This window comes from Cherax quadricarinatus, chromosome 5, assembly GCF_038502225.1.
Source record: "Cherax quadricarinatus isolate ZL_2023a chromosome 5, ASM3850222v1, whole genome shotgun sequence".
Classification (NCBI taxonomy): domain Eukaryota; kingdom Metazoa; phylum Arthropoda; class Malacostraca; order Decapoda; family Parastacidae; genus Cherax; species Cherax quadricarinatus.
Window position 1 is genome coordinate 53,276,857 of NC_091296.1, and position 23,320 is coordinate 53,300,176.

The 23,320-nt window shown below is 41.8% G+C and overlaps 1 protein-coding gene across 3 annotated transcripts in view; it reads right to left on the reverse strand.

Moving 5' to 3' along the window:
* Positions 1-23,320, reverse strand: part of LOC128685119 (polyamine-transporting ATPase 13A2) — a 212,362-nt gene that overhangs the window by 23,501 nt on the left and 165,541 nt on the right. For all 3 annotated transcript variants that reach the window (XM_070102010.1, XM_070102005.1, XM_070102019.1), the window contains 5 exons: positions 23,071-23,222; positions 21,693-21,865; positions 8,611-8,779; positions 8,232-8,475; positions 2,177-2,300 (listed from right to left, as the gene is read on the reverse strand). In XM_070102010.1, the coding sequence (XP_069958111.1) occupies positions 2,177-2,300; positions 8,232-8,475; positions 8,611-8,779; positions 21,693-21,865; positions 23,071-23,222 (862 nt within the window). The remainder of the gene's footprint in view (positions 1-2,176; positions 2,301-8,231; positions 8,476-8,610; positions 8,780-21,692; positions 21,866-23,070; positions 23,223-23,320) is intronic.

Here is a 23,320-nt window from a genome sequence, read left to right on the forward strand (position 1 = left end):
CGATAGCTCTCAGGAACGGATTAGTATAGAATGTCGAGGGTCCACTGTATTGATAATTATGTTTGTGCGCTTATTGTGTTGTATACAATGAGTGTATATATGAACATTGCACCTTACCTTGGTCTCACAGGCCACATAAGTTACCTGAAAAAATAAAGTAGTGGAAAAAGCAAGATACCTTCGAATGGGAGTAAAAAAAAGTTTACCAGGTGAGCGGCATTCGCCGCTGTTGCATTATGTGGCTCATTTTCTGCCAACTTTATGCCTCTATATCTCGGTAAGTAATGATCACAAAAAAAATTTTTAGGCTTAAAACATTCAGCTAAATAATCCTAACATTTTGGTAAGAAAAAAATAAGTTTTTTATTTTTCAAATATTTATCGACATAGAATGACAGTTTCAGAAATGGGCTGGAGACAGTCAAAGGGTTAATGTCTGGAGGATTTTGTGTGTATATTTGACTGACTTGTTAATTAGTGTCAGTCTAGTCACCTAAAGCCCACCAGCCTCTCCACATTGCTCTATTAAATAAATGGTGAACACCTCCACAGGTGGCTATCAGTATTACACCTAGTTGATGTCCTTAATGACACATGGTTAGTGGTTCATTACTAGGCTCATTGTTCCAGTCTAACTGGTCACTGAATGAAGTCTGGGCTGTGCATGGACAGTGCATGGAAAATAATACTTGACTAGCTCAAAGAGATTATTTTTCACCTCACTTGCCTTTTACCAATAGTGTATCAGTCAGGTTCCTACCTACCTTGCACACAATTATGGACTGTGATCTGCTTAATAAACAAAGAGAGAACTTTCACCTGACCCCTCAGGTGTAATAACTGTACTTGAGGATTTGAAAGTTTTGGACTTGTGGCGAGAACAAAGCAGGACACCTACTTATGTCCTGCTAAAAGGTGAACGATAGTCATATCTGAATGGCGTCCATCATCATAGCTAATACTCACTCCAGTTAAACAATTCACTGGCAGTATCCTCAAAGTTACCGTCCATTTCCAAGAGTGTGGACCCCAGCTTAAGTCAAGAAAGTCCACTAATAACACTTAAATGAATTTTGGTACTCTCCCATAAACGTTGCTACCTGGAGGGTATTCCAAGGGTCACCCCCAAGGCTGGTACATGACCAGGCCTCCTGTTACTGCTGACCACATGCAGTCCAATGTACAAACCACAGCCCGGATGGTCAGGAACATACTTTAATCGGAACCTATCCAGTTCCCTCTTGAAGACAACTAAGGGTCTACTGGCAAATCCCTTATATATGATGGGAGGCTGATGAATAGTTGAATAGATGTTAGAGGTACACATCAAATTAAGGGGTCCCCAGCTCTCTTTTTCTCACATCAGTAAAGGTACACATTGTGATGCATATCCTATTTAGCATATAGCCAAAGACTATCAACTTCAGGCAATGTTGCCAACTATTGGCAATATAGAGGGCTAATTTAGCACTCTCGTGTCAGGACATCAGTAACAATGACATTTATGAAATTTGTCACATTCCTGAGACTTTATTGACAAATAGGTCTCATTTCTAATACAATCAGTCCACCTATTATCACTATCATGCAGGAGTCACATATGTCTATGGTGCATCCAACAAAATAAGCACTCTTGGATGTCACTACCGCCCGGCTCCGGCTGGGTTACCAGTATCTCTGGGAGGTTAAATCACCACTACCAGATGATGCAGACCAAACTAAATATATCTGGCAGATGGACAACTGTCACACTTAGCATTATTATGTGCTGGAATGTGATCAAATAAATGTATTCAGAGACAACTCACTCAGAAATGTTCAAGAAATGTCAAAGTATTTTATCCACAGTGGTATATTACCAGCCATTCTGGAAAAATACCCTTTGCCCACAGTAAATAATGCATTAAGCATACCTTGCTAAAATATAAGGTAATATTTCTGTAATATAAAAATTTCCCATATCTGCGATATATGGGAAATTTTAAAATTATTTATATTAGAATATCATTGCTGAACTATATTTACCTTTCAACAGGAATATAAAAAAAAAACCTATGGCATCTAAATACGGCCAGTCTTTTGTGGATACATTGTAGTTCACATTCTTGATTCAAAAATTTCCTAAGATTTACTGTACTACACTGGATGATACTAGCATTTTTTATTATATGTTTACCTTGACACTTCCCTTGAAAGTCCTGAAGGCACCACCTGTACCCTTCATTATCTGATGTCGCACACTCTGGTTGAACTTGAAGGCAAAAGTCTCATGATCATCTCCAGGGCCCTGGTGCCTTGCACTGCCAATATGAACTTAATTAGCTTGAAAATTACATTCTTATATTACTGGCAAATTTATTTTGAATTAACCTTAATGTATAAAACATCCCTAAATACAATTTTGAAGTTATATAATATGTAGAGTTTAGATTAATGACACTAATTTCAGACTCTCCAAGAAAGGTGCCTTGAAGCTGAGGAAAGGCTCGTAATCTCTTCTCTTCCTTGGATCAACCATGATTACCTGTCACCCCTCCCATTCCCCCCATGTCCACTAAGGTGCCCCATGGCCTGGTGGCTAAAGCTCTCGCTTCGCATGGCAAGTGTCTGGGTTCGATTCCCAGTGATGGTAGAAACATTGGGTGTTTCTTTACACCGGTTGTCTACTGTAAAACTAATCTACCGTAAAACTATGATATAATTCTTAGTGTTAAGTAGTCAGTAAGCCAATAATGTTAAGTCGGCCCATAATGCCTAGGCATAATAGAGGCTCTCTTTGCATTGCAACCCATTATTGTAAATACATAATCTCAATGTACTATTTGCAAAGACATAAATAAATTAATAAATAAATAAATATTCCCCATCAGTAAAATGGGATCCTGAGAGTTATTTGACTGGTGTGGGTAGCATCCTGGGACAAAACTGCCCTAATTTGCCCAAAACGCTCTGCGTAACAAGCAGCTTTCTATGTAGTAGTATATCATCAATGTCAGCTAGTAATAAAGTTGGTAGAATTACCGACAATATGTAAAGTAAAAGGACACAAGTGCAACTAATGTGACATTTTATTGTGGCAACGTTTCGCTCTCCAGGAGCTTTATCAAGCCGTTACAAACAGTACATGAACACAGAGGGTATACAGAGGCTCAGAGTGAGAAGCAATACTTAAACATTCAGGCAACCTTCTCAACCGCATCCGAAACCTCTCCATCCGAAACAAGAAACTAAGCAGTTTGGACGTGACTTCCCTCTTCACAAAAGTACCTACCACAAAAGCCATCGAGGTTCTACGACGTAAAGTCAATCAGGACCTTAATCTTCCTCTACCTCCCGGAGATTTTGTTGACTTGATTGAACTCTGTTAATTTCAACTGTTTTTCTTTCAATAACAGGCTCTACAAACAAACCTACGGCATGGGAATAGGGTCCCCCATCAGTGTCGTCCTAGCCAACTTGTACATGGAATACCTAGAGTCCAAACACTCCGCCAACATCATCCCTTCAAGTGTCACTTGGTTACGTTATGTGGACGATGTCCTCGTAATAACACCCAAACGTTTTGACGTACGGAACCTACAGGCAAGGCTCAACGCAGTTGAGCCGACGATCCAGTTTACACTAGAAGAAGAATCCAATGACAAGCTACCTTTCCTCGACGTCCTCATTCACAAAGTAGACAACAGCCTAAGATTTCAAGTTTATCGGAAACCTACCAATAAAAACAATCTCACACACTTCTATCCAGTCAAGATACTAGGACCAAAAGAGGCATCATCATTGGGTTTTTCCTAAGAGCATACCGAATTTGTAGTCCTGAGTTTCTTAATGTACATACATGTACATACATGTATGTACATACATTCACCGAACCTTCACAGATTTACATTTTCCTTCCTTTTTCATCAAAGACTGCAAGAAAAGAGCCCTTCAGATCATTAATTCTCCACACACCAACACCACTCCCAACAAAGTTATAATTCTTCCCAACAGCCAGGTTGCACTGAACGTTTCTAAAGTACTTTCACAAGCTAACACCAGAGTCGCCATCGCTTCCAGCGCTTTGATAAAGGATCTAACCAGAACAAAATCCAAGCACCACAAACCAATCAACGCAGGAGTTTACACTATACCGTGGAGGCTGCGACAAGATTTACGTAGGTGAAACAGCAAGAAACCTCAACACCCGCCTCAATGAACACATTTATGCATGTAGGAACGATAACTTGAACAACGCCTGTGTACAACACCGAAATTCCACCAATCATCTCATGAAGTTCAGGGAAGCCCAACTAGTGATCAAAGAAACTAATTTCCGCAGACGTAAGTGCCTTGAATCTTCACTAATAGCTGTTTCTAATACAATTAACCCTTAAACGGTCCAAACGTATATATACGTTTTTTCAACATCTGAAAGTATGTAAAAAAATGTAGATCTTTTTTTTGTTTTACATGTGAAAACGTGTAAAAAAACTTTTATCTACATTTTTTTTTGTTATATTTGAAAATATGTAAAAAAAAAGTAGATCTACTTTTGTAGCACTACGAATTTGAACGTCGATCTGTTTGGACCGTTTAAGGGTTAAACAAAACAAAGGCAGCTTCACCATCTCTGAAGTCTTAGCAAGAATCCTCCTGAAAACAGTAAATCCTGCCATCATATAGTCTCTCCTGTTAATACTACACAAGCACATCACAGAGAATGAACATTGAAACAGGCTGCCTCTATCCAGCCTCCAATAGAAATATTTGTCTAACCAATTTTTATGTTTCCCAAGTGATAGCCTTTACATCATTTACTCATGTGCAAGTTAATTGTTCTACATATTGTATTACTTCTACTACTACTACTACTACTACTGCTACTACTACCACTAGTATTGCACCTCACTCTGAGCCTATATATACCCTCTGTGTCCATGTACTGTTTGTAACGCCTTGATAAAGCTCCTGGAGAGCGAAATGTTGCCACAATAAAATGTCACATTAGTTGCACTTGTGACCTTTTACTTTACATAATGTCAGCTAGGCCTGTATACCTTGTACATATACGTACTTGTAGAAATAAAGATACAGTGGTACCTCGGGATACGAACAGCCCAAAACTCGAACAGTTATGTAAGTGTATTTATGTAAGTGCTTTTGTAAGTGTATTTTTGGGGGTCTGAAACGGATTAATCTAATTTACATTATTCCTTATGGGAACAAATTTGTTCGGTATCGGCACTTAAACAGCCTTCTGGAACGAAATAAATTCGTATCCCGAGGTACCGCTGTATTATTATTATTATGTACTATATGACCAATATGGGCTTAGTGCTTCTTCACAAATGTTATAATATGCCATATACAGGGAAAGATTTCTGAACTAAAGCTCAGAGCTTTGATAGAAAATAAAGTACACTGTCACGTGATTTCTTGTGAGGTCTGTAATTAAGCAGTTTTATTAATATTACTTAGAGATCACCCAACTAGACAACACTGTTTCCTCAGTGACCTGGTGCAAAATTACCACACCAGGGTAGGAAGGTTAGGAATCCTCTTGCGTGAATTAGATTTGTGATACGTACATGAAACTTAACAGAATAACCCTAAGAATTATATATTTCACACAGTTCATTGTTTATTCTAAATGATTCAGAATTGGAAAAAAATCAAGTAGACTAATCCCACATCCCTGTGTTAGGTAAACCACCTGTGCACATGTTCTCTACTGTCACCCAGGCCAGGCAACCAGGTAACAAAAATTACCATATAAATTGTATGGTCATTTAGAAAGACATGGAGTGGGACAGGCTGACCAGGGAGGTGCACAAATCTGGGGTTAATGGATGGAAGGAAGGGTAAGGGGGTTTTGAATGATAGGGGCTTGAGCATCCAACAGGAATAACACACAAATAACCCACACATAGGAGAGAGGAGCTTACGACAACGTTTTGGTCCGACTTGGACCATTTACAAAGTCACAGTGTGACCGAAATGTCATTGTAAGCTCCTCTCTTCTATGTGCGGGTTATTTGTGTACTGTTCCAGTCACGGTATTGTGCCTTTTTTTGTTATTTATCCAACAGGAATTTGTGAGCATGACAGATCAATATGGAGACAAGTGGCATTTAAGGTTTGTTATATTGTTGGAGTTTGACCAAAGTTTCATTTATGAAGGGATTCAGGGTAACTGGTCAACCAGACTTGAGATCTGGAGGATAGAAGCATAGTGCATGCACTCTGAAGGACAAGTGATGATGCTGTGGGTTGGATAATCATGTGAACTGTGATGTCTGCACACTTTTGGCATATTAGCTGTTGGATAAGTGATGGGGAATGTACAGTGGAACCTTGGTTTACGTGATTAATTCGTTTCAGAAAGTCTGACGAAAACCAAAATGTACAAAAACTGAAGCAATATTTCCCATAAGAAATAATATAAATCCAATTAATCCATTCCAGACACCCAAAATATTAACAAAAAATATATTTTATGGAGAATAACTATAGTTGTACATACAGAAAACAATGAGAAATAAATATAAATGACTAATGAAATGGATAAATGAATATAACATCACTTTTACCTTTATTGAAGACTCTTGTTGGCGTATGGAAGATGGCGAGGAGGGGAGAGGGAGGAGAAGTTATTGTTTGGAAGGGGAGTCCCCTTCCATAAGGACTTCAGGTATTTAGGCCCTATCTGGGGTTACTTCCCTTCTTTGTCTTTTAATGGCACTAGAACCAGCTTGAGTCACTGTACCCGTGTCGCACAAAAAGTCTGTCCAGAGAGGTCTGTTTCTGGCGTCTCTTTAAGATTTGCCTAAAATGGGACAAGGCATTATCATTGAACATGTTGCAGACACGGCTTGCGACAGCTTTGTTAGGGTGATATTTCTCCACAAAACTTTGCAACTCACTTCACTTTGCATACATCCTTAATCACTGAAGAAGGCACATTCTCCCCTCTCTCTTCCTCCTCCTCTGAAGCAATTTCCTCAGCTGCAGTCTGTTGCTGTTCCAGTTGAAGGTGTTGCAGCTCTTCAATGGTTAGCTCTTCCCCATGGTTGTCTACCAACTCTTTTTTTTTTTTTTTTATTCTATCATGTTTTTCGCCTTCTTTATCAAAGGGCTGGCACTCAGAACTTTCTTTGACCCCATGGTGGCTTATTTAGCAGTTGCACTCAATAAACAAGCACGAAAAACAATGGATTATTACGAAATGTTTCAGATGAATTCCAGGGTTAATACTCACTTGATGAGAACCAAAGCCAGACTGAGTAAATCATACCACGAGTTGAGCCAGACTGAGTAAAAAAATGTGGGATGCTTTGTGTGGGCATGGGCAGGCAGATGCATTTGGTACTGTGGACCACTGTCAACTCAACGAAAACCAAGCGGATGAACGAAAACTGGGACAAAATTTTGACAGTCGTCGAAAACCGAATTCGACAAAACTCAGGGAAAATGCAAGATGAGGTTCCACTTTATTTCCTATTTTGGGTAACCCATCCTTGATGGAAACAGCTAACAGGATTTAAAAGAATGACACAGGAGATATCGGGCAATGGGATCACATAAAACCTAGTATTACTACCTGCTGGGTGCTACTCTGTAAGAACTGTATGGTTGAGTTCAACATGACTTCATTGTCTCATTCAAGCATGCCACCTTTATATCTGATGCCTTCTTCAAATCTCCAGTAAGCTTACTCGTCCTGCTCTCCACTCTGACAATCACACTTTTAATGCAGAATCTCCATGATTTCCTAGCTGTCACTGACTTGCTAAATTAACTGTGACCCATTCATCTTTTTATTGATATCCTTCACTCAATACTGTTTTTATCCTTTTGTGTCCCCATGAGAAGTTCCTTAATGCCAGTGAAGGGCTCTTGATGCAATGAATTGCTCCTGTCTTCTCCTTCCTTGAATCAAACCTGATTGCCCTCTCCTCTTTCCTCAGGCACAGTATAACCCCTTCAGGTTTAGCACTCTCCTCTAAATGTAACATTATTTGTATTTTCACTGTATCTCTTTATTTACAGAATTTAGAAAAGACCACTATACATGTTGTATCATAGAACTTGAATATCCTAAATCCATACAGAATACTATTTACTTTCAGAGTAAAAATAAGTTAATTTTAATGATAAAGAAAATGAAATCCAAAATTATTAGATTTTTTCTCAAATTGATTATACAATAAGAATATCTTAAGAAGAAGTAAAGAGAAATATAATTATACCTTTCTGGTGTAGGACATGGAACTGAATAAGAGTTTTGACTGATCAGAGATTCATATTCTGAACCTTCAGTAACACTGCTTACATTAACAGTCAACTCAGTATTAGTCTTATTGAGGAGCTTTCTTGGGAGGTACTTGACACTGGCCTTAAAGTGGTGTCGGTGTGTCAACTTTCTCATGAGTGCATTGTTCTCTCCACACTCCTCGTCTGCGTCTAGTTCTTCCTCATCCATCATTGGCTTACCTAGAAAAAACAAGAAATAGAAAAGTACGTTTGCAAACAAGACAATCATGTGTATTTTTCCATCCCTGTTTGATATTAAAAATATATATGAAACAAAATTTAATGTTTCTTAAATGGAAATCCTTTTTATAGTACCATTGTTACTCATCTCATTAATGGTTGACTCCGGGGGTTCTGTGAGAGGCGGCCATTGCGGGTTGTCTTGTAACTGAGTTTCCATTTGAATATAAAGCTGATGGGAACCACATTTGTCTTGTAACCATGGCAACACGTACTGCTGCACTACACCATACAACACCCACCTCTAAAACACACAAATTGGGTTTTTATCTTATAAAATCCAAATCATGCCATAGTCAAATATATTACAGCAGCTTAGATATTGTATACCTAGATGAAACTAACACTTTTCCACCTTTTCTTAAACTGATTTACAGTTGAACACTACAGTTCATATGAGGGCCAAAAGTAGTATTCTGAACTTACACACCATACCGTGGGTTCAAACCCCACCCGTGGTAAGAGAGTCGTAAAACTCTAGACCGACGTGTCAGCCACTGGGCCAGCTGGCTACAATAAGATTCATCCAAATAGGTATATTTATACACCATAGGAAGGTTAGCATAGGCACCATTGTGACCACAAATACAAGATTTTACAGACGAATCTCCCGCCAGCGTGGCCATGATGAACTCTAGCTCAAGTTCCCTCAAAGCCATCACATGACTCATGAAACCATAACAACACGATTGCAAACAAACCAGATCATGGGCGGGCTTGAACCTACGGTTTGCAATTGTGTCATTACGATTTTGAGTCATGATGACGGCTTTGAGGGAACTTGAACTAGAGTTCATCATGGCCATGCTGGTGTGAGATTCGTCTGTAAAAACTTGCATTTGTGGTCACAGTGGTGCCTATGCTAACCTTCCTATGGTGTATAAATATACCTAGTTGGATGAATCTTATTGTAGCCAGCTGGCCCAGTGGCTAATGCATTGGTCTGGAGTTTTACAACTCTCTAACAACGGGTTTAAGCCCCGCCTGTGGTATGGTTTGTTTGCAATCGTGTCATTATGTTTTGTAAGTTATTCTGAACTTATGATCAAAACAATGTAACTCAATGAAAGTCTAAAGATAAACCTGAAAGAATAATTTACAAGAGAAGACATCGAAATATAATCATGGGGGAGTGCTAAACCTGTAGGATTATATAGCACACATGGGGAGGGGAGAGGACGGAAGGTATTCAGGTTCAATTCAGGGAACTGGAGCACAGATCCAATTCTGTAGAACAAGCACTCCTCCCCAGCATCAAGGAACCTCCCTTGAGGGGTATAATCTAAGAGGATTATGTCAATGTCTGAGTACCAACACTCACTTTGTGATTCTTTGATGTATCAGAATTTAACCCTTTGACTGTTTTGGTTGTATATATGCTTCTTATGAGCCAGTGTTTTGGACGTATATACAGTGGACCCCTGCCTTATGATATTAATCTGTTCCTGAGAGCTCATCATATGCCGAAATTATCGTAAGGCGAATTCATTTTCCCCATAAGAAATAATGGAAATCAAATTAATCTGTGCAAGACACCCAAAAGTATGAAAAAAACAAAAATTTTACCACATGAAATATTAATTTTAATACACACAAACTGAAGACATGCACAGTTAATACTCTGCTACCTCTTCAAGGGGGGCTCCTTGGCATGGTGAAGAGGCTCTTGGTCTGAGGAATTAGACCTGTCGGTCTCCTTCCTCAGACCGAACCTAATTACCCCCCAATCCCCCGTTCCCTATCCCATCCTCCCCTTTTTCCTTTCCTCCTCCTCCTCCCCACCCCTCCCTTTTGCCCTTCCTTTTTGGCCTTTGGGTTTTTTTTTTTTTCCCACAGGCACGCTAGTTCCTAGGTAGGGGAAAGGGTACCGGGATCCATCCCATTCCATTGAGGTTCTTGGCGGTGGCGTAGTTTGCCGTGGAATCTGGATTGCCTGGGGATGTCCCGATCCCTCTCTGGTATCTCGGAGGGTGGCTTTGGGTGTCTCTCGGGCGACGGGTGTATCTCTGGAAGCCACCTTTCGGATTCCGGGGGTGGTGGCCGAAGGAGGTATGCTTTGTGGCGGATTTCCGGCCGCCCTCTCTTTTGTCCACCGAGGTAGCTCGGCAGATGTGAGGTTGCTATCCCAGATTGCCGGTTTACTGGCATGATGGGTAGGGTATGGCATAGGTTCCATGCTGCATCTGCGCTACTTGCGGTGCTGAGGTCCTCTTGGGCGCGGAGGGAGATTTCTGGCCCTTTCATTCCTCCTAGGAACTATCCCTCCCCGGTCCCCCCTTTTTTTATTCTTTTTTTATTTTTATTTTCTTTTCTTCTTTCTTTTTTTTCTTAAAAACAAAAAGAAAGAAGTAACCTAACCATGGCAGCCCTAGTCCATGAACCTGCTACCCCCGGGCCCCTTCTTGATACCACACCCCGTTCTGACCCCGCCTCGTCTTTAGACCACTCTTCGGACACTCCTCATGCCTCTGTACCTATTGCCGATGCTGTTTCCTCACCCGCTTCAGGTACTGAGGCCTCGACTGACTCCTTCGATTTATCTGACCTTCGCTCTCCTTTGACTATGCTTCCGGCCTCTCCCTCTACGGTGCGGCAATTTTCGAATCGCCGACCCATTCCACGTCGGACCAACTCTGGTCCCACGCCTAAATGCCAACGACAATTACCTGCTGATGATACTTCTCCACCTTCTCGTTCTTCTCAGAAAAGATCGACACGTCCTTCACTACCTTTCCACACTCAGTTTCAGACTGCACAATGGACTAAATTCTTCCCTTTACGACCGACTTCCTCTACTGCCTATCTTTCTGACCACTGTATTGGCAAGGCACTCCTACGCCATGTTGGTAAAGATATTTCTTTTCATGCTCTTAAGAGCGGTAAGCACATCATCACCGTACAGAATGCTACCCAGGCTCATGAGCTTTCTCGTCTTTCCCATATTGATACTGTTCCTGTCACTATTGAAAAACATCATTCCCTCAATTCTTGTAGTGGTACCGTCATTCTGCCCCATACCATAGTTCAACAAAATTTCCAGACATATGGCACTGACATTCTTGAACAGCTGGAACTCCAAGATTTCCCAATCCTCAAGGTAGACACTTACGTTCTTCCTGCCCATGGGCGGAGACGATACCCTAGCAATGTGGCTCATTTAACTTTTGACAGCCGTGACCTCCCATCCTCAGTTTATGTAGCAGGACATCGGTTACAAGTTTGAAAGGTGATCCCTACACCGCAACAGTGTAGAAATTGCTGGCGATTTGGCCATCCAGCGAAATATTGCAGATCTATCGCCGAATGCCCAGTCTGTGATGCCGATGACCATTCTAATACGTCTTGCAATTGACCTCCCTCTTGCCTTAATTGTCATGAGGCTCACCCTTCGTACTCTCGCCATTGTCAAGTCTACTTAAACGAGCGGGAAATCCGTTACCTCAAAGAGGCAGAAGGTCTCCCTTATGCCATGGCAGTTTCTCATCTCCGCCTCCAAGGGAGACTACCTCGTGTTTCTTATTCCCGTGTTTCAAAACGTCCCCCCACTTCTGGTATCCCATCTTCTGCACCCACCTCTGTGGTTACCTCTCCCATAGTCACTCCTGTATCTAATTCTTTTGCTGTCCTCAGCTCAGACGTCCCTACTTCAACGCCTCAGTCTGATCTCGCTTCTTCGTGTTCTCTCTCACAAGCCTCAGTAGCGACGAGATCTCGTATGACACCTACTCCCAATCGTCCCTCTACTTTTCAAAAGTCAAAAAAAGGTCTGTTAACACCTCCTACCCATCTTCCACCTCCTCATTTTACCTTCCCTGTCTCTGTACCTGGTTCTCCCCCTCTCACTGGCTCTGTTAAAAGTATAGAGGTTCACCCTCCTCCTTGTACTGTACCTTCCTCCCCTGTTCCCTCCCAAGTTTCTTCCTATTCTGCCACCTCCCAGGTTTCTGCCTCTTCTGTCCCCTTCCATGCTTCTCCAGTTCCCTCCACCCTTTCGCCCCCCCCCTACCTTGGTAGAGTCCAATACAGTTCCAATCTTTACTCATCCTCCCCCTACCATTTCCAATATTGTCTCCCATACGACGTCTCTGAATTCTGAAACACTTGAAGCAATCTCTGAATATATTGCAGAGACCAAACCATCAATGGACACTGATCCACCCTCTGCTCCTTCTCTCTCCTCTGCTCCATCTGCGCAACTCCTTTCTTCACAGCGCACCGTTCCTTCACTGCTTGAACATTTTCCACTGCCTCCGCATGTGGACTTTTCTAACCCCTCTAGTCCGTAGGAACCCTTACCTGCGGATTTCAGGTATCTTTATCATTGCCAATCATGGCCTATTTACAGTGGAATATACGCGGCCTCAGGGGTAATCGGGGTGAGCTTCAGATGTTACTCTCCCAGTTTTCCCCTGTTGGTGTTTGCTTACAGGAACCAAAATTACACTCTGCTGTTATCTCTCCCATCTCAGGCTATAATTTATTGTATTCTTCAGATCCTTTTCCTGATGGGACCTTTAATGAAAGTGCCCTTCTTCTGCGCACTGATATTCTGTACCATCAGCTATTTGTTCATACTTCGCTGCATTACACAGCAGCCCGTATCCACTTGCATAGGTGGTATACGCTCTGTTCTTTATATCTCTCTCCTTCTCGGGCATTATCTATTCCAGATATTGCCTTTCTTGTTTCGTCATTACCGCCACCGATTCTGTTACTTGGTGATTTTAATGCCCACCATTTCCTCTGGGGGGGTCTCACTGTGATTCCCGTGGCATTCAGTTAGAGGCTTTTCTTGCCACCCACCCCCTCCATGTTTTAAATACAGGTACTCACACCCATTTTGATCCTCGGACTCACACTCTCTCTTGCATCGATCTCTCAGTCTGCTCTTCCTCCGCCGCATTAGACTTCACTTGGTCTGTTCTCCTGGACTTACATGACAGCGATCATTTCCCAATCATTCTTACTTCCCCTTCATATTCACCACCTCTTCGCATCCCACGCTGGCAATTTGATCAGGCAAATTGGAACCTTTACTCATACCTAACTGTTTTTAGAGAGATTCCTTCTTCGTCCTCCATCGATGAGCTTTTACATCTCTTCTCGTCCTCCGTTTTAACCGCAGCTTCTCATTCTATACCCCAAACTTCGGGCAGGAATTCTCAGAAATGCGTGCCTTGGTGGTCTCCTGCTTGTGCTCGTGCAGTACGTTTGAAATGCGCTGCATGGGGCAGGTACCGGTACAATAGAACCACAGAGAGACTTCTTGATTTTAAGCAGAAGCGTGCGATTGCTCGCCGTGTCATCCGTGACGCTAAACGCATTTGCTGGTGAGATTATGTCTCCACCATCACCTCTGCTTCCTCTATGAGTGCAGTCTGGAAAAAAGTACGAAAACTGAGTGGTAAATATTCTCCTGACCCGGCTCCTGTTCTGCGGGTTGCCGGTGTTGATATAGCAAACCCACTAGATGTTGCCAATGAAATTGGCAATCATCTGGTCCGTATTTCTCAGGGACTCCATCTATGCCCCTCATTTCTTTCCTCAAAGTCTGCCAGAGAGTTAGCACCCTTGGACTTTTCCTCTCTGAGAGAACAGTATAATGTGCCTTTTACACTTCAAGAACTGGAGGCAACACTCTCAGCTTGCCGATCATCGGCAGCTGGGCCCGATGACATTCATATTCATATGCTACAACATTTACATCAGTCAGCCCTTGCAGTCCTATTACGCCTTTACAATCTTATTTGGTCACAAGGAGTTCTTCCACAGCTGTGGAAATCTGCCATTGTTCTCCCTTTCCGCAAACCAGGCACTACGGGACATGAAACCTCCCACTATCATCCCATTGCTCTTACCAGTGCAGTTTGCAAAGTGATGGGACGCCTAGTAAATAGACGTTTAGTGTGGTATTTAGAGACACACAAGTCTCTCCACTCGTCAATATGGCTTTCGTAAGGGACGTTCTACCATAGACCCCTTACTACGCTTGGATACGTATGTTCGTAATGCCTTTGCAAATAACCACTCAGTTATTGCCATATTTTTTGACCTTGAGAAGGCATATGACACAACTTGGAGGTATAATATTTTAGCCCAAGCCCACTCCTTAGGCCTTCGAGGCAATCTACCATCCTTCCTTAAGAACTTTTTAACTGACAGGCATTTCCGTGTTTGGGTTAATAATGTGCTCTCCCCGGACTTTATCCAAGCTGAAGGTGTCCCCCAAGGATGTGTTCTGAGCACAACACTTTTTCTCCTTGCTATTAATGATTTGGCCTCCAGTCTTCCATCAAATATTTGGTCATCACTCTATGTTGATGACTTCGCTATTGCCTGTGCAGGCGCTGACTGTCACCTCATTACAGTTTCTCTCCAGCATGCAGTCGACTGTGTTTCCAATTGGGCCACCACACATGGGTTTAAATTTTCCAGCACTAAAACCCACCAAATTACTTTCACTAGACGCTCTGTCATCTCAGATCATCCTTTGTACCTCTATGGCTCCCGTATCCCTGAACGTGATACAGTCAAGTTTCTGGGCCTCCTCTTTGATTGTAGGTTATCCTGGAAACCTCACATTACCTCTCTGAAGGCAATTTGTCATAGCCGGCTGAACCTTCTTAAAACCCTTGCTCATCTTTCATGGGGAGCTGATCGTCGAACCCTCCTTCGCCTACATTCCACCCTTATTTTATCGAAACTTGATTATGGTGACCAGATCTATTCAGCGGCATCTCCTGCTACTCTCTCTAGCCTTAACCCCATTCATCACCAAGGATTACGTTTATGCCTTGGTGCTTTTCGCTCTTCCCCTGTCGAGAGCCTCTATGCAGAAGTGAACGTTCCATCCTTATACGATCACCGTGATGCCCATTGCCTTCGCTACTATGTACGCTCTCATGATCTCCACAATCCTTCCATTTATAGAATGGTCACTGATATCAGTAGACATTCTTTATTTGTTCGCTGCCCCTGTTTACTCCGTCCCTTCTCTCTTCGCCTTCATTCGCTCTTGTCTTCTCTTCAATTACCACCTTTCTATGTTCATGTAGCATCTCACTTTTCCCTACCCCCCTGGGAAGTTCCAGCTGTTCGAGTCTGTTCTTTCTCTCTCCCTTGCTCGAAAGCCCAACTGTCTACGGTCGCTTCCCACTCTCTTTTTCTTAACCACTTTCACTCTCATTCTCATGCCATTGCTGTGTACACAGATGGCTCTAAGTCTTCTGACGGCGTAGGATTCGCAGCAGTGTTTCCGGACAGCGTCGTACGAGGGCATTTACTATCTTCGGCTAGTATTTTTACTGCTGAATTGTATGCCATCCTTGCAGCACTTATCCGTATTGCATCTATGCCTGTGTCATCATTTGTGGTTGTCTCAGACTCCCTTAGTGCTTTACAGGCTATACAGAAATTTGATACACCTCACCCCTTAGTCCTCCGTATCCAACTTTGGCTACGCCGCATCTTTACCAAGCATAAAGATATTGTTTTTTGTTGGGTCCCTGGTCATGTTGACGTACAGGGCAATGAACAGGCAGACACTGCTGCGCGGTCAGAAGTACATGACCTACCAGTTTCATATAGAGGTATTCCATTTATGGACTATTTTGCTGCAATATCTTCCCACCTTCACACCCGTTGGCAACACCGTTGGTCTACTATGCTCGGCAACAAACTTCAATCTATTAAACCAAGTATAGGTTACTGGCCGTCTTCTTATCACCAGTGTCGAGGTTGGGAGACTACTCTCTCCCATCTTTGCATTGGCCATACTCATCTTACTCACGGATATCTCATGGAGAGGCGCCCTGCTCCTCTCTGTGAGAATTGCCAAGCTCCATTATCAGTCAGCCACATTCTGTTGGACTGCCCACTTTATCAACGAGCATGCAGAATTTACCTCCGTCGTCGTCTTCGCTCCACTGCTCTCTCTTTACCTTCCCTTCTTGCTGATGGACCCACCTTTCATCCGGACTCTCTCATTGACTTTTTGACAACAACTGACCTACTTCACAAATTCTGATACCTTCAGCCCTTTCTACTTCAATCTCTTGCTACCGTCTACCCCCGCACTATCCCCTGCCCCGCTATTTTCTGTAACCTACTGATCATCCCTCCTCCCTTCTGCCATCCAATACCCTCGCTTCCTTCCCTACCCTGCAGCGCTGTATAGCCCTTGTGGCTTAGCGCTTCTTTTTGATTATAATAATAATAATACTCTGCTAAGAATAGAATACATGACACTTACCTTTATTGAAGATCTGGTGATGATTGATGGGATGGGAGAAGGGGAGTGTGTGGAAGTTGTTATTGTTTAGAAGGGGAATCCCCTTCCATTAGGACTTGAGGTATCAAGTCTTTTTCTGGGGTTACTTCCTTTCTTCTTTTAATGCCACTAGGACCAGCTTGGGAGTCACTGGACCTCTGTCGCACAACATAATATCCATAGAGCTCTGTACCTCTTTTTCCTTTATGATTTGTCTAAAGTGGTTCAAAACATTGTCACTGTAATAGTCACCAGTACGGCTTGCAATAGCTGTGCGAGGGTGATTTTCATCCGTAAAGGTTTGCACTTCAAGCCACTTTGCACACATTTCCTTAATCTTTGAAGTAGGCACAATGGATTTCACAACTGGCATAGGCATCTCAGGGTTAGCCCCAAACCCTTCAAAATCTTTCTTAATTTCCATACTAATTCTCACCCTTTTTATCACAGGGATGGCACTAGAAGCTTTCTTGGGGCCCATGGTGACTTATTTTGCAGGTGCAATCACTAAAAACGCTGTGATAATATGAAATGTTCCGATTGTATGTTTGGATGCAACCATGGTGGCTGGCTCATAAACACTGCGCAGGCCACACGTGGACGCGTCTCTAGTGGAACAAATCGAGTTGGTCGAGTTTTTTAGCGCTAGTCGAGGCAAAATTTTTGCGTTAAAATGTATCGCTAGTGGGATTTAACGTTATATGATGCCATCATTGGTTGAGGGTCCACTGTATAAATAATCAGTGAACACTGCAGTAGCACAAAAATGATATTGGAAGTGCTCAATAAAGAGCGAGCTTGAAGTTGTAGTAGGTCAGTGAATGTATGCGCATACAAATGGGGAGGAGTAAACATGATCGTCAGAACTTTCCAAGGAGGTAAAAAGATGCAGCGTGAACCCATGGCAAGTGAGTCTTTAAACTCACAGGCCAGTGCACTAACCACTCGGTCAGCTAGCTCTAATAAGGTTAATCCAACTAGGTATATTTCTATGCAACACAGAGATTAGCATAGATCCCATGCCATGGGTTCAAATCCCATGAGTTCTGTGATTCGTTTGCAGTCGTGTTATTGTTGGAGAAGGGAAAAATTGTTAGCTTGTTCAGCACCCTTCAGTGACAATGCACATTGCACTCTTGGAAAAATACAATTTGACCAACATGCCTCATTAGTGCTTTGCAAATGTCATGGTCAATAAGGTAATCAGCAGATGTCGCTGACTGAAGGAAAAATAGTTTCATCCAAGATTATCTCTGAAAGATAGCTTGAAGGGAAAGAAGGTTTGAGGAAGCGTGCTTCTTAGGATAAGAACAAGGAGTGCCAGTAATAGTGTCAGGATCATCAATTACAAGTTGAGGTTGTTTGGACAGTGGCTCTGAGCTTGTCTGTCCTGTGATGTGCGAACAATCCAAAAAATGCAGCATTGTGAGAGAGGCTTGGGGCAAGGCCACAGGAGCGAGAAGGTCAAAGCCCTTTTATATGCAATGTATATACAGTGGACCCTCCCTTTTCGTTGATCTCTGTTATCGCCGATTTCTGTTTTCGCTGACTTTTCGTCAAAATATTGGTTCCGTTTTTGTCGATTTCCTTCGTTTTCATTGATGGTATGGAACCTGTCCACTGCCCAGCGTGTAGACAAAGCCACCTCCCACATGCATTCTCAGGCAGTGTTGTGTTGTTTCTCAGTGAGTGAACATATCCTGCGAGGTCATATGAAAAATTTCGTAATAATTCATTGTTTTTGGCACTTGTTTATTGTGTGTGACTGCTAAATAAGCCACCATGGGCCCAAAGAAAGCTTCTAATGCCAGCTCTTTGGTAAAATATGTGAGAAACACGATAGAATTCAAGAAAAAGTTTGTAGAAAAATATGAAAGTGGTGGTGGTAGAGGGTGGTAGTGGTGGTAGTGATGGTGGTAGTTGTTGTGATGGTGGTAGAGGGTGGTAGTGATGATGGTAGAAAGTGATAGTGGTTGTGATGGTGGTAGAGTGTGGTAGTGATGGTGGTAGAAGGTGGTAGTGATGGTGGTAGAGGGTGCCTTCTTCAGTGATTCAGTGATTCTACAATATGTATGATACTAGAGCAGCATGAGTCAATAAAGGCTATAGCACCAGCCAGCGATAAAGTGTAGCACTAGCAGTGTAGCAAGTAAGTTAAGCAATTAATCAACAGAAAAGGGACAGCACAAACCTAACTCCTCCAATGTTGTTGGAGTTATATAGGGCTACTGAGAACACCATCGCCTTTGCTTGCCTTCACCACCACTATGTATGGCTTATGCTCTCAGTGGCCCTTATACACCCAACAACAAAACACAACACCAGTTGTGACATACATAATGACATATTTTATACATTCTAGAGTACATGTCATGTTTCTATATTATTATTGTTTATTATATTAGTTGAATTGTGATAGATAAATAAGCCACAGAGCTGATATTAGTGTCATAGTGAAGCATATTGTCCTCTCTTCAACAATAAACTCGCCTCCTTCTCCCCTCCGCCCCGTCTGCCATACCCCAATAAGAGTCTTCAATAAAGGTAAGTGTGATGTTAAATGTTCATTTATACATTTTATTAGTGCTTTATATTTGTCATTCTTTTCTGCATGTAAATCAATATTTAAGCTAGAGAAGTGATCTCTGAAAAGGACTTGGCACCTCGAATCCTTATGGAGGGGGATTCCCCTTCCAAACAATAACCTCTCATCCCTCTCCCCTCCTCCCTGTCTTCCATCCATCAACAACAGCCTTCAGTAAAGGTGTCATATCGAATGTTCATTCTTTTCTGCATGTAAATCTATCTTTAAGGTAAAAAAAAAAATATTTGTTAATACTTCTGGGTGTCTGGAACAGATTAATTGGATTCACATTATTTCTTATGGGGAAAATGGTTTTCGTTTTTGCTGATTTCTGTTTTTGCCGATCACTCTGGAATGGATTAAACACGAAAACTGAGGGTCTACTGTAAAGGGACTTTTGACATGTACACTCAATTGTTATTCTCCTCTGTACAAACATGTATCATACTGAAAAAAGTTCTTATTCTTAAAGGTCCATGGGCACTGCAGGGGTAAGAGGTCAGGGAGGAGATAAAGCATAAATATTACTATTTATGAATGATGTTCTATTTTTTAAAAAAGGGGGGTGAAAGTGAACAGCTCCGAGGAGAAACAAAAAAGAAACACTATACCCCTCTAGATTCATGAGCACTCTTTATGTGGCCAATAGTGCTGATGCTGCAGGAAAACCCAGCCTGGACCCTACCTGGTATACCAGGGTTCCTAGTGCACCAGAACGGCACTTCCAGCCACAGGAGCCAGGCTCGGCAAATGAGAGATGTGAGAGTGGAAACGCAAGGAGTCATACGTCTTTGGCTGTCACCGCCCAGAACCGAAAGACAGTCCCCAGGAATACTGTCGTCATCCAAGAATACGTGAGGCTGCCCACCAGAGCTTTGGGGGATGGTCCACCATGGCCCTGGAGGGCAGCCCAGCTCATCCACAAATAAAATTCCCAGAGCAAACAGCACCACCACTGAGGTCTATGATGGAATGGGATAGATAACAATCTCCTTCCCCTCTACCTAGGAGCTGAAATTGGGAAGAAAAAAATATCCCCAAATAAGGTCAAATGGAGAAAGAAGGGAAAAGGGGGATGGGGGTATTTAGATTCGAACCAAGGGGATAAGAGGTCTGATTCCTCGGATTACCCTTTGAAGAGGTACTGTATTGTAACTGCTAGAGAAATATGAAAATTAATAATTATCATTCCCTTAGACAAAGAGGCACTGTGATATGCTATGAGTATGTTACATTTTATTCAGCATATGTCACACTCCCATGTAGGCTGCCTCCTGACCAGCAAACCAGGTGCTAAGGATTTAACGATCAGCAGGGGCCCTGTTGTTGTATCAGCACCTCGGTTCATCGGCAAGTCACAGACAAGCCCACCAGAACTGTGAAGCAATGTGGTTCACTTGTGACATGAGGTTTCGTAGACTTGTCTAGGCTGCTGGTCGCTCATGGTGTTTTGTTTGCCTCTTGCATTTTTGCCTTTGATCACAGTGTTGTACACTTGCTCTTATATTACTGTACATATTGCAAATACCAGCTTGCTGATTTGATGAAGGAAATACAGGTCATATAATTTCCATCATTTGCTTGCTCCGCACTATTTATTCAATTACAACAAAGTGTGCAGGCCATTCTACACCTGTGTTCATGATAGGCACTTATCTACTTGAAGTCACCTGCATTGTATTAAAAACTTACCTTGCATTGAAGGCTGGTCCTTGTTCATCTAAGAAAACCTTTTTATGTCAGCAAGATAACTGTGGCTCAGCAGCATGTCCTCCAACTTAGTGTTTTCAACTATTTAAGTGAGAATGATGTTTTCCATGTTTCCAGACAATCACTTGTTTATATAATTGTGTCACTGGTGCTTAACCCTTAAACAGTCCAAATGTAGATCTACATTCGATTGCATAGCGCTCTGAACGTAGATCTACTTTTTTTTACATGCTTTCAAATGGAGAAAATCAAGGTCGGAGGGCTATGTGAGTAAACGTAGATCTATGTTTTGACAGTTTACGGGTTAACTATGCATATGACTAGGTTAATTGCAATTAAGTTAGGTTCACCTAACTTAAAATACCTAATATCTATTTTTTTGGTGCTAGGTCAGACAGTACATTAGGTGATGCTCTAGCACACTTAAAATTAACTTGCTAATTGGAGACAGTTTGGTTTAGGGGTACAGTATCATATACACCTCTGTACTATATATATCTCTGTATTGACAAAATATACCCAAGGATACTCTGCCTGCTTAGACAAGATCCATAATGGTTCCCTTGTATGAGAAAACAATGAAATGCATCGTACCTCCCATATGAAGCAGACAGCACAGTTAATGCAAGCAGTAAAGAAGAGAACTCCGGAAAAGCCCAGATCAGGAATGTCTCTGAAGTTAAGTAGATCTCTGAGCCACAACCCTTTATAGAAGGTGATAAATGTGACGAGTGTTGTCGCCAACAGCAGGTATGCAGTCAACGTGTCTGTAAATAATGATGAAAACAAACACATTAATTAATAATAATAAACATACCCCTTCAAAGGGTAGATGGAGAGGGCTCTTGATGCAATGAACTGAATCTGTCTTTTCCCTTTCTTGGATCAAATCTGATTACTTCTCATTTCCCTAGATGCTGTATGACCCCTAGAAGTTATGCACTTTCCCTAAACATAATAATAATAGAGCAAGATAATGAATGGAGATCTAAGTAGATATATTGATGTTAATTAACATTGAATGCAAATTTTAAATTTTGCACTAAAATTAATTTTCGGAACAATTTATGCAATATACAGTGGAACTCTGGATTTCGTATGCACTGAATATCGTATGTTTTGGATTTAGACCACTTTTTTGGGCAAAATTTTGGTCCGGATTTCATACCTCCACCTGGAAATCGTATGTATCAGACGCGTTTGCCCGCCCAGGAAGCCGCCACTCATGCATACATGTCTCAGTCTGGCTCTGTCACTGGTCAAGTGAGCATTACTTCGTGCGTTCATCTGAAACATTTCATAATAAGCCATTGTTTTTTGTGCTTAACTATTGAGTGTGACTACGAAATAAGCCACCATGGGCCCAAAGAAAGTTCCTAGTGCCAGCCCTTTGGTAAAGAAGTCCTTATGGAGGGGGAGTCCCCTTTCAAACAATAAGCTCTCCCCCCTCACCCCTCCTCGCCTTCTTCCATACGCCAACAAGAGCCTTCAATAAAGGTATGTAATTGTGATTTAAATGTTCATCTATCCATTTCATTAGTGCTTTATATTTATTTCTCATTGTTTTTTGTATGCGAAACTATAGTTATTCTTTAAAAAATGTATTTTTTGTTAATATTTTTGGGTATCTGGAATGGATTAATTGTATTTACATTATTTCTCATGGGAAATATTACTTCGGTTTTCGTACATTTCGGATTTAGACCAACCTTCTGGAATGGATTAAGTACAAAATCCCGAGTTCCACTGTACTCTGATACAGCTTAATGGTATCCAACCTATTTAAGGTCAGCCAAGATTCAGTATTAAGCAATAAATAAAATATATTAATTATGTCATCTCAAAGAGTAATTCTTGTTCAGAAAGTTCTGGCTATAAAAAAGTGACAATTTTTCTTATTAGTCAGGGGATAGACTTACAAATGAACAACGAGAGAATAGTAATAACAGAAGCTTGTGATTAGAAAACATACAGTTAGTGTAGATGGGCTTCCTGTAGGGGGCAGCATGAGAGTAAACAAAGGCCCCGATGATGACTGAGAAGAAGCTCATGATGATGAGAGTTGTGTTCTCATACGAGGTTTCTGGTGGCCACCTGTACTCCTTGTACACGAAGGGTTCAAACCTGAGAGTGGTGATACAACAAGACGATGCAGAAATTTATTAAAAACAAAATGCTTCAAAAAATAAAATAAAAAGTGATAATATATACCCCATGTGGAA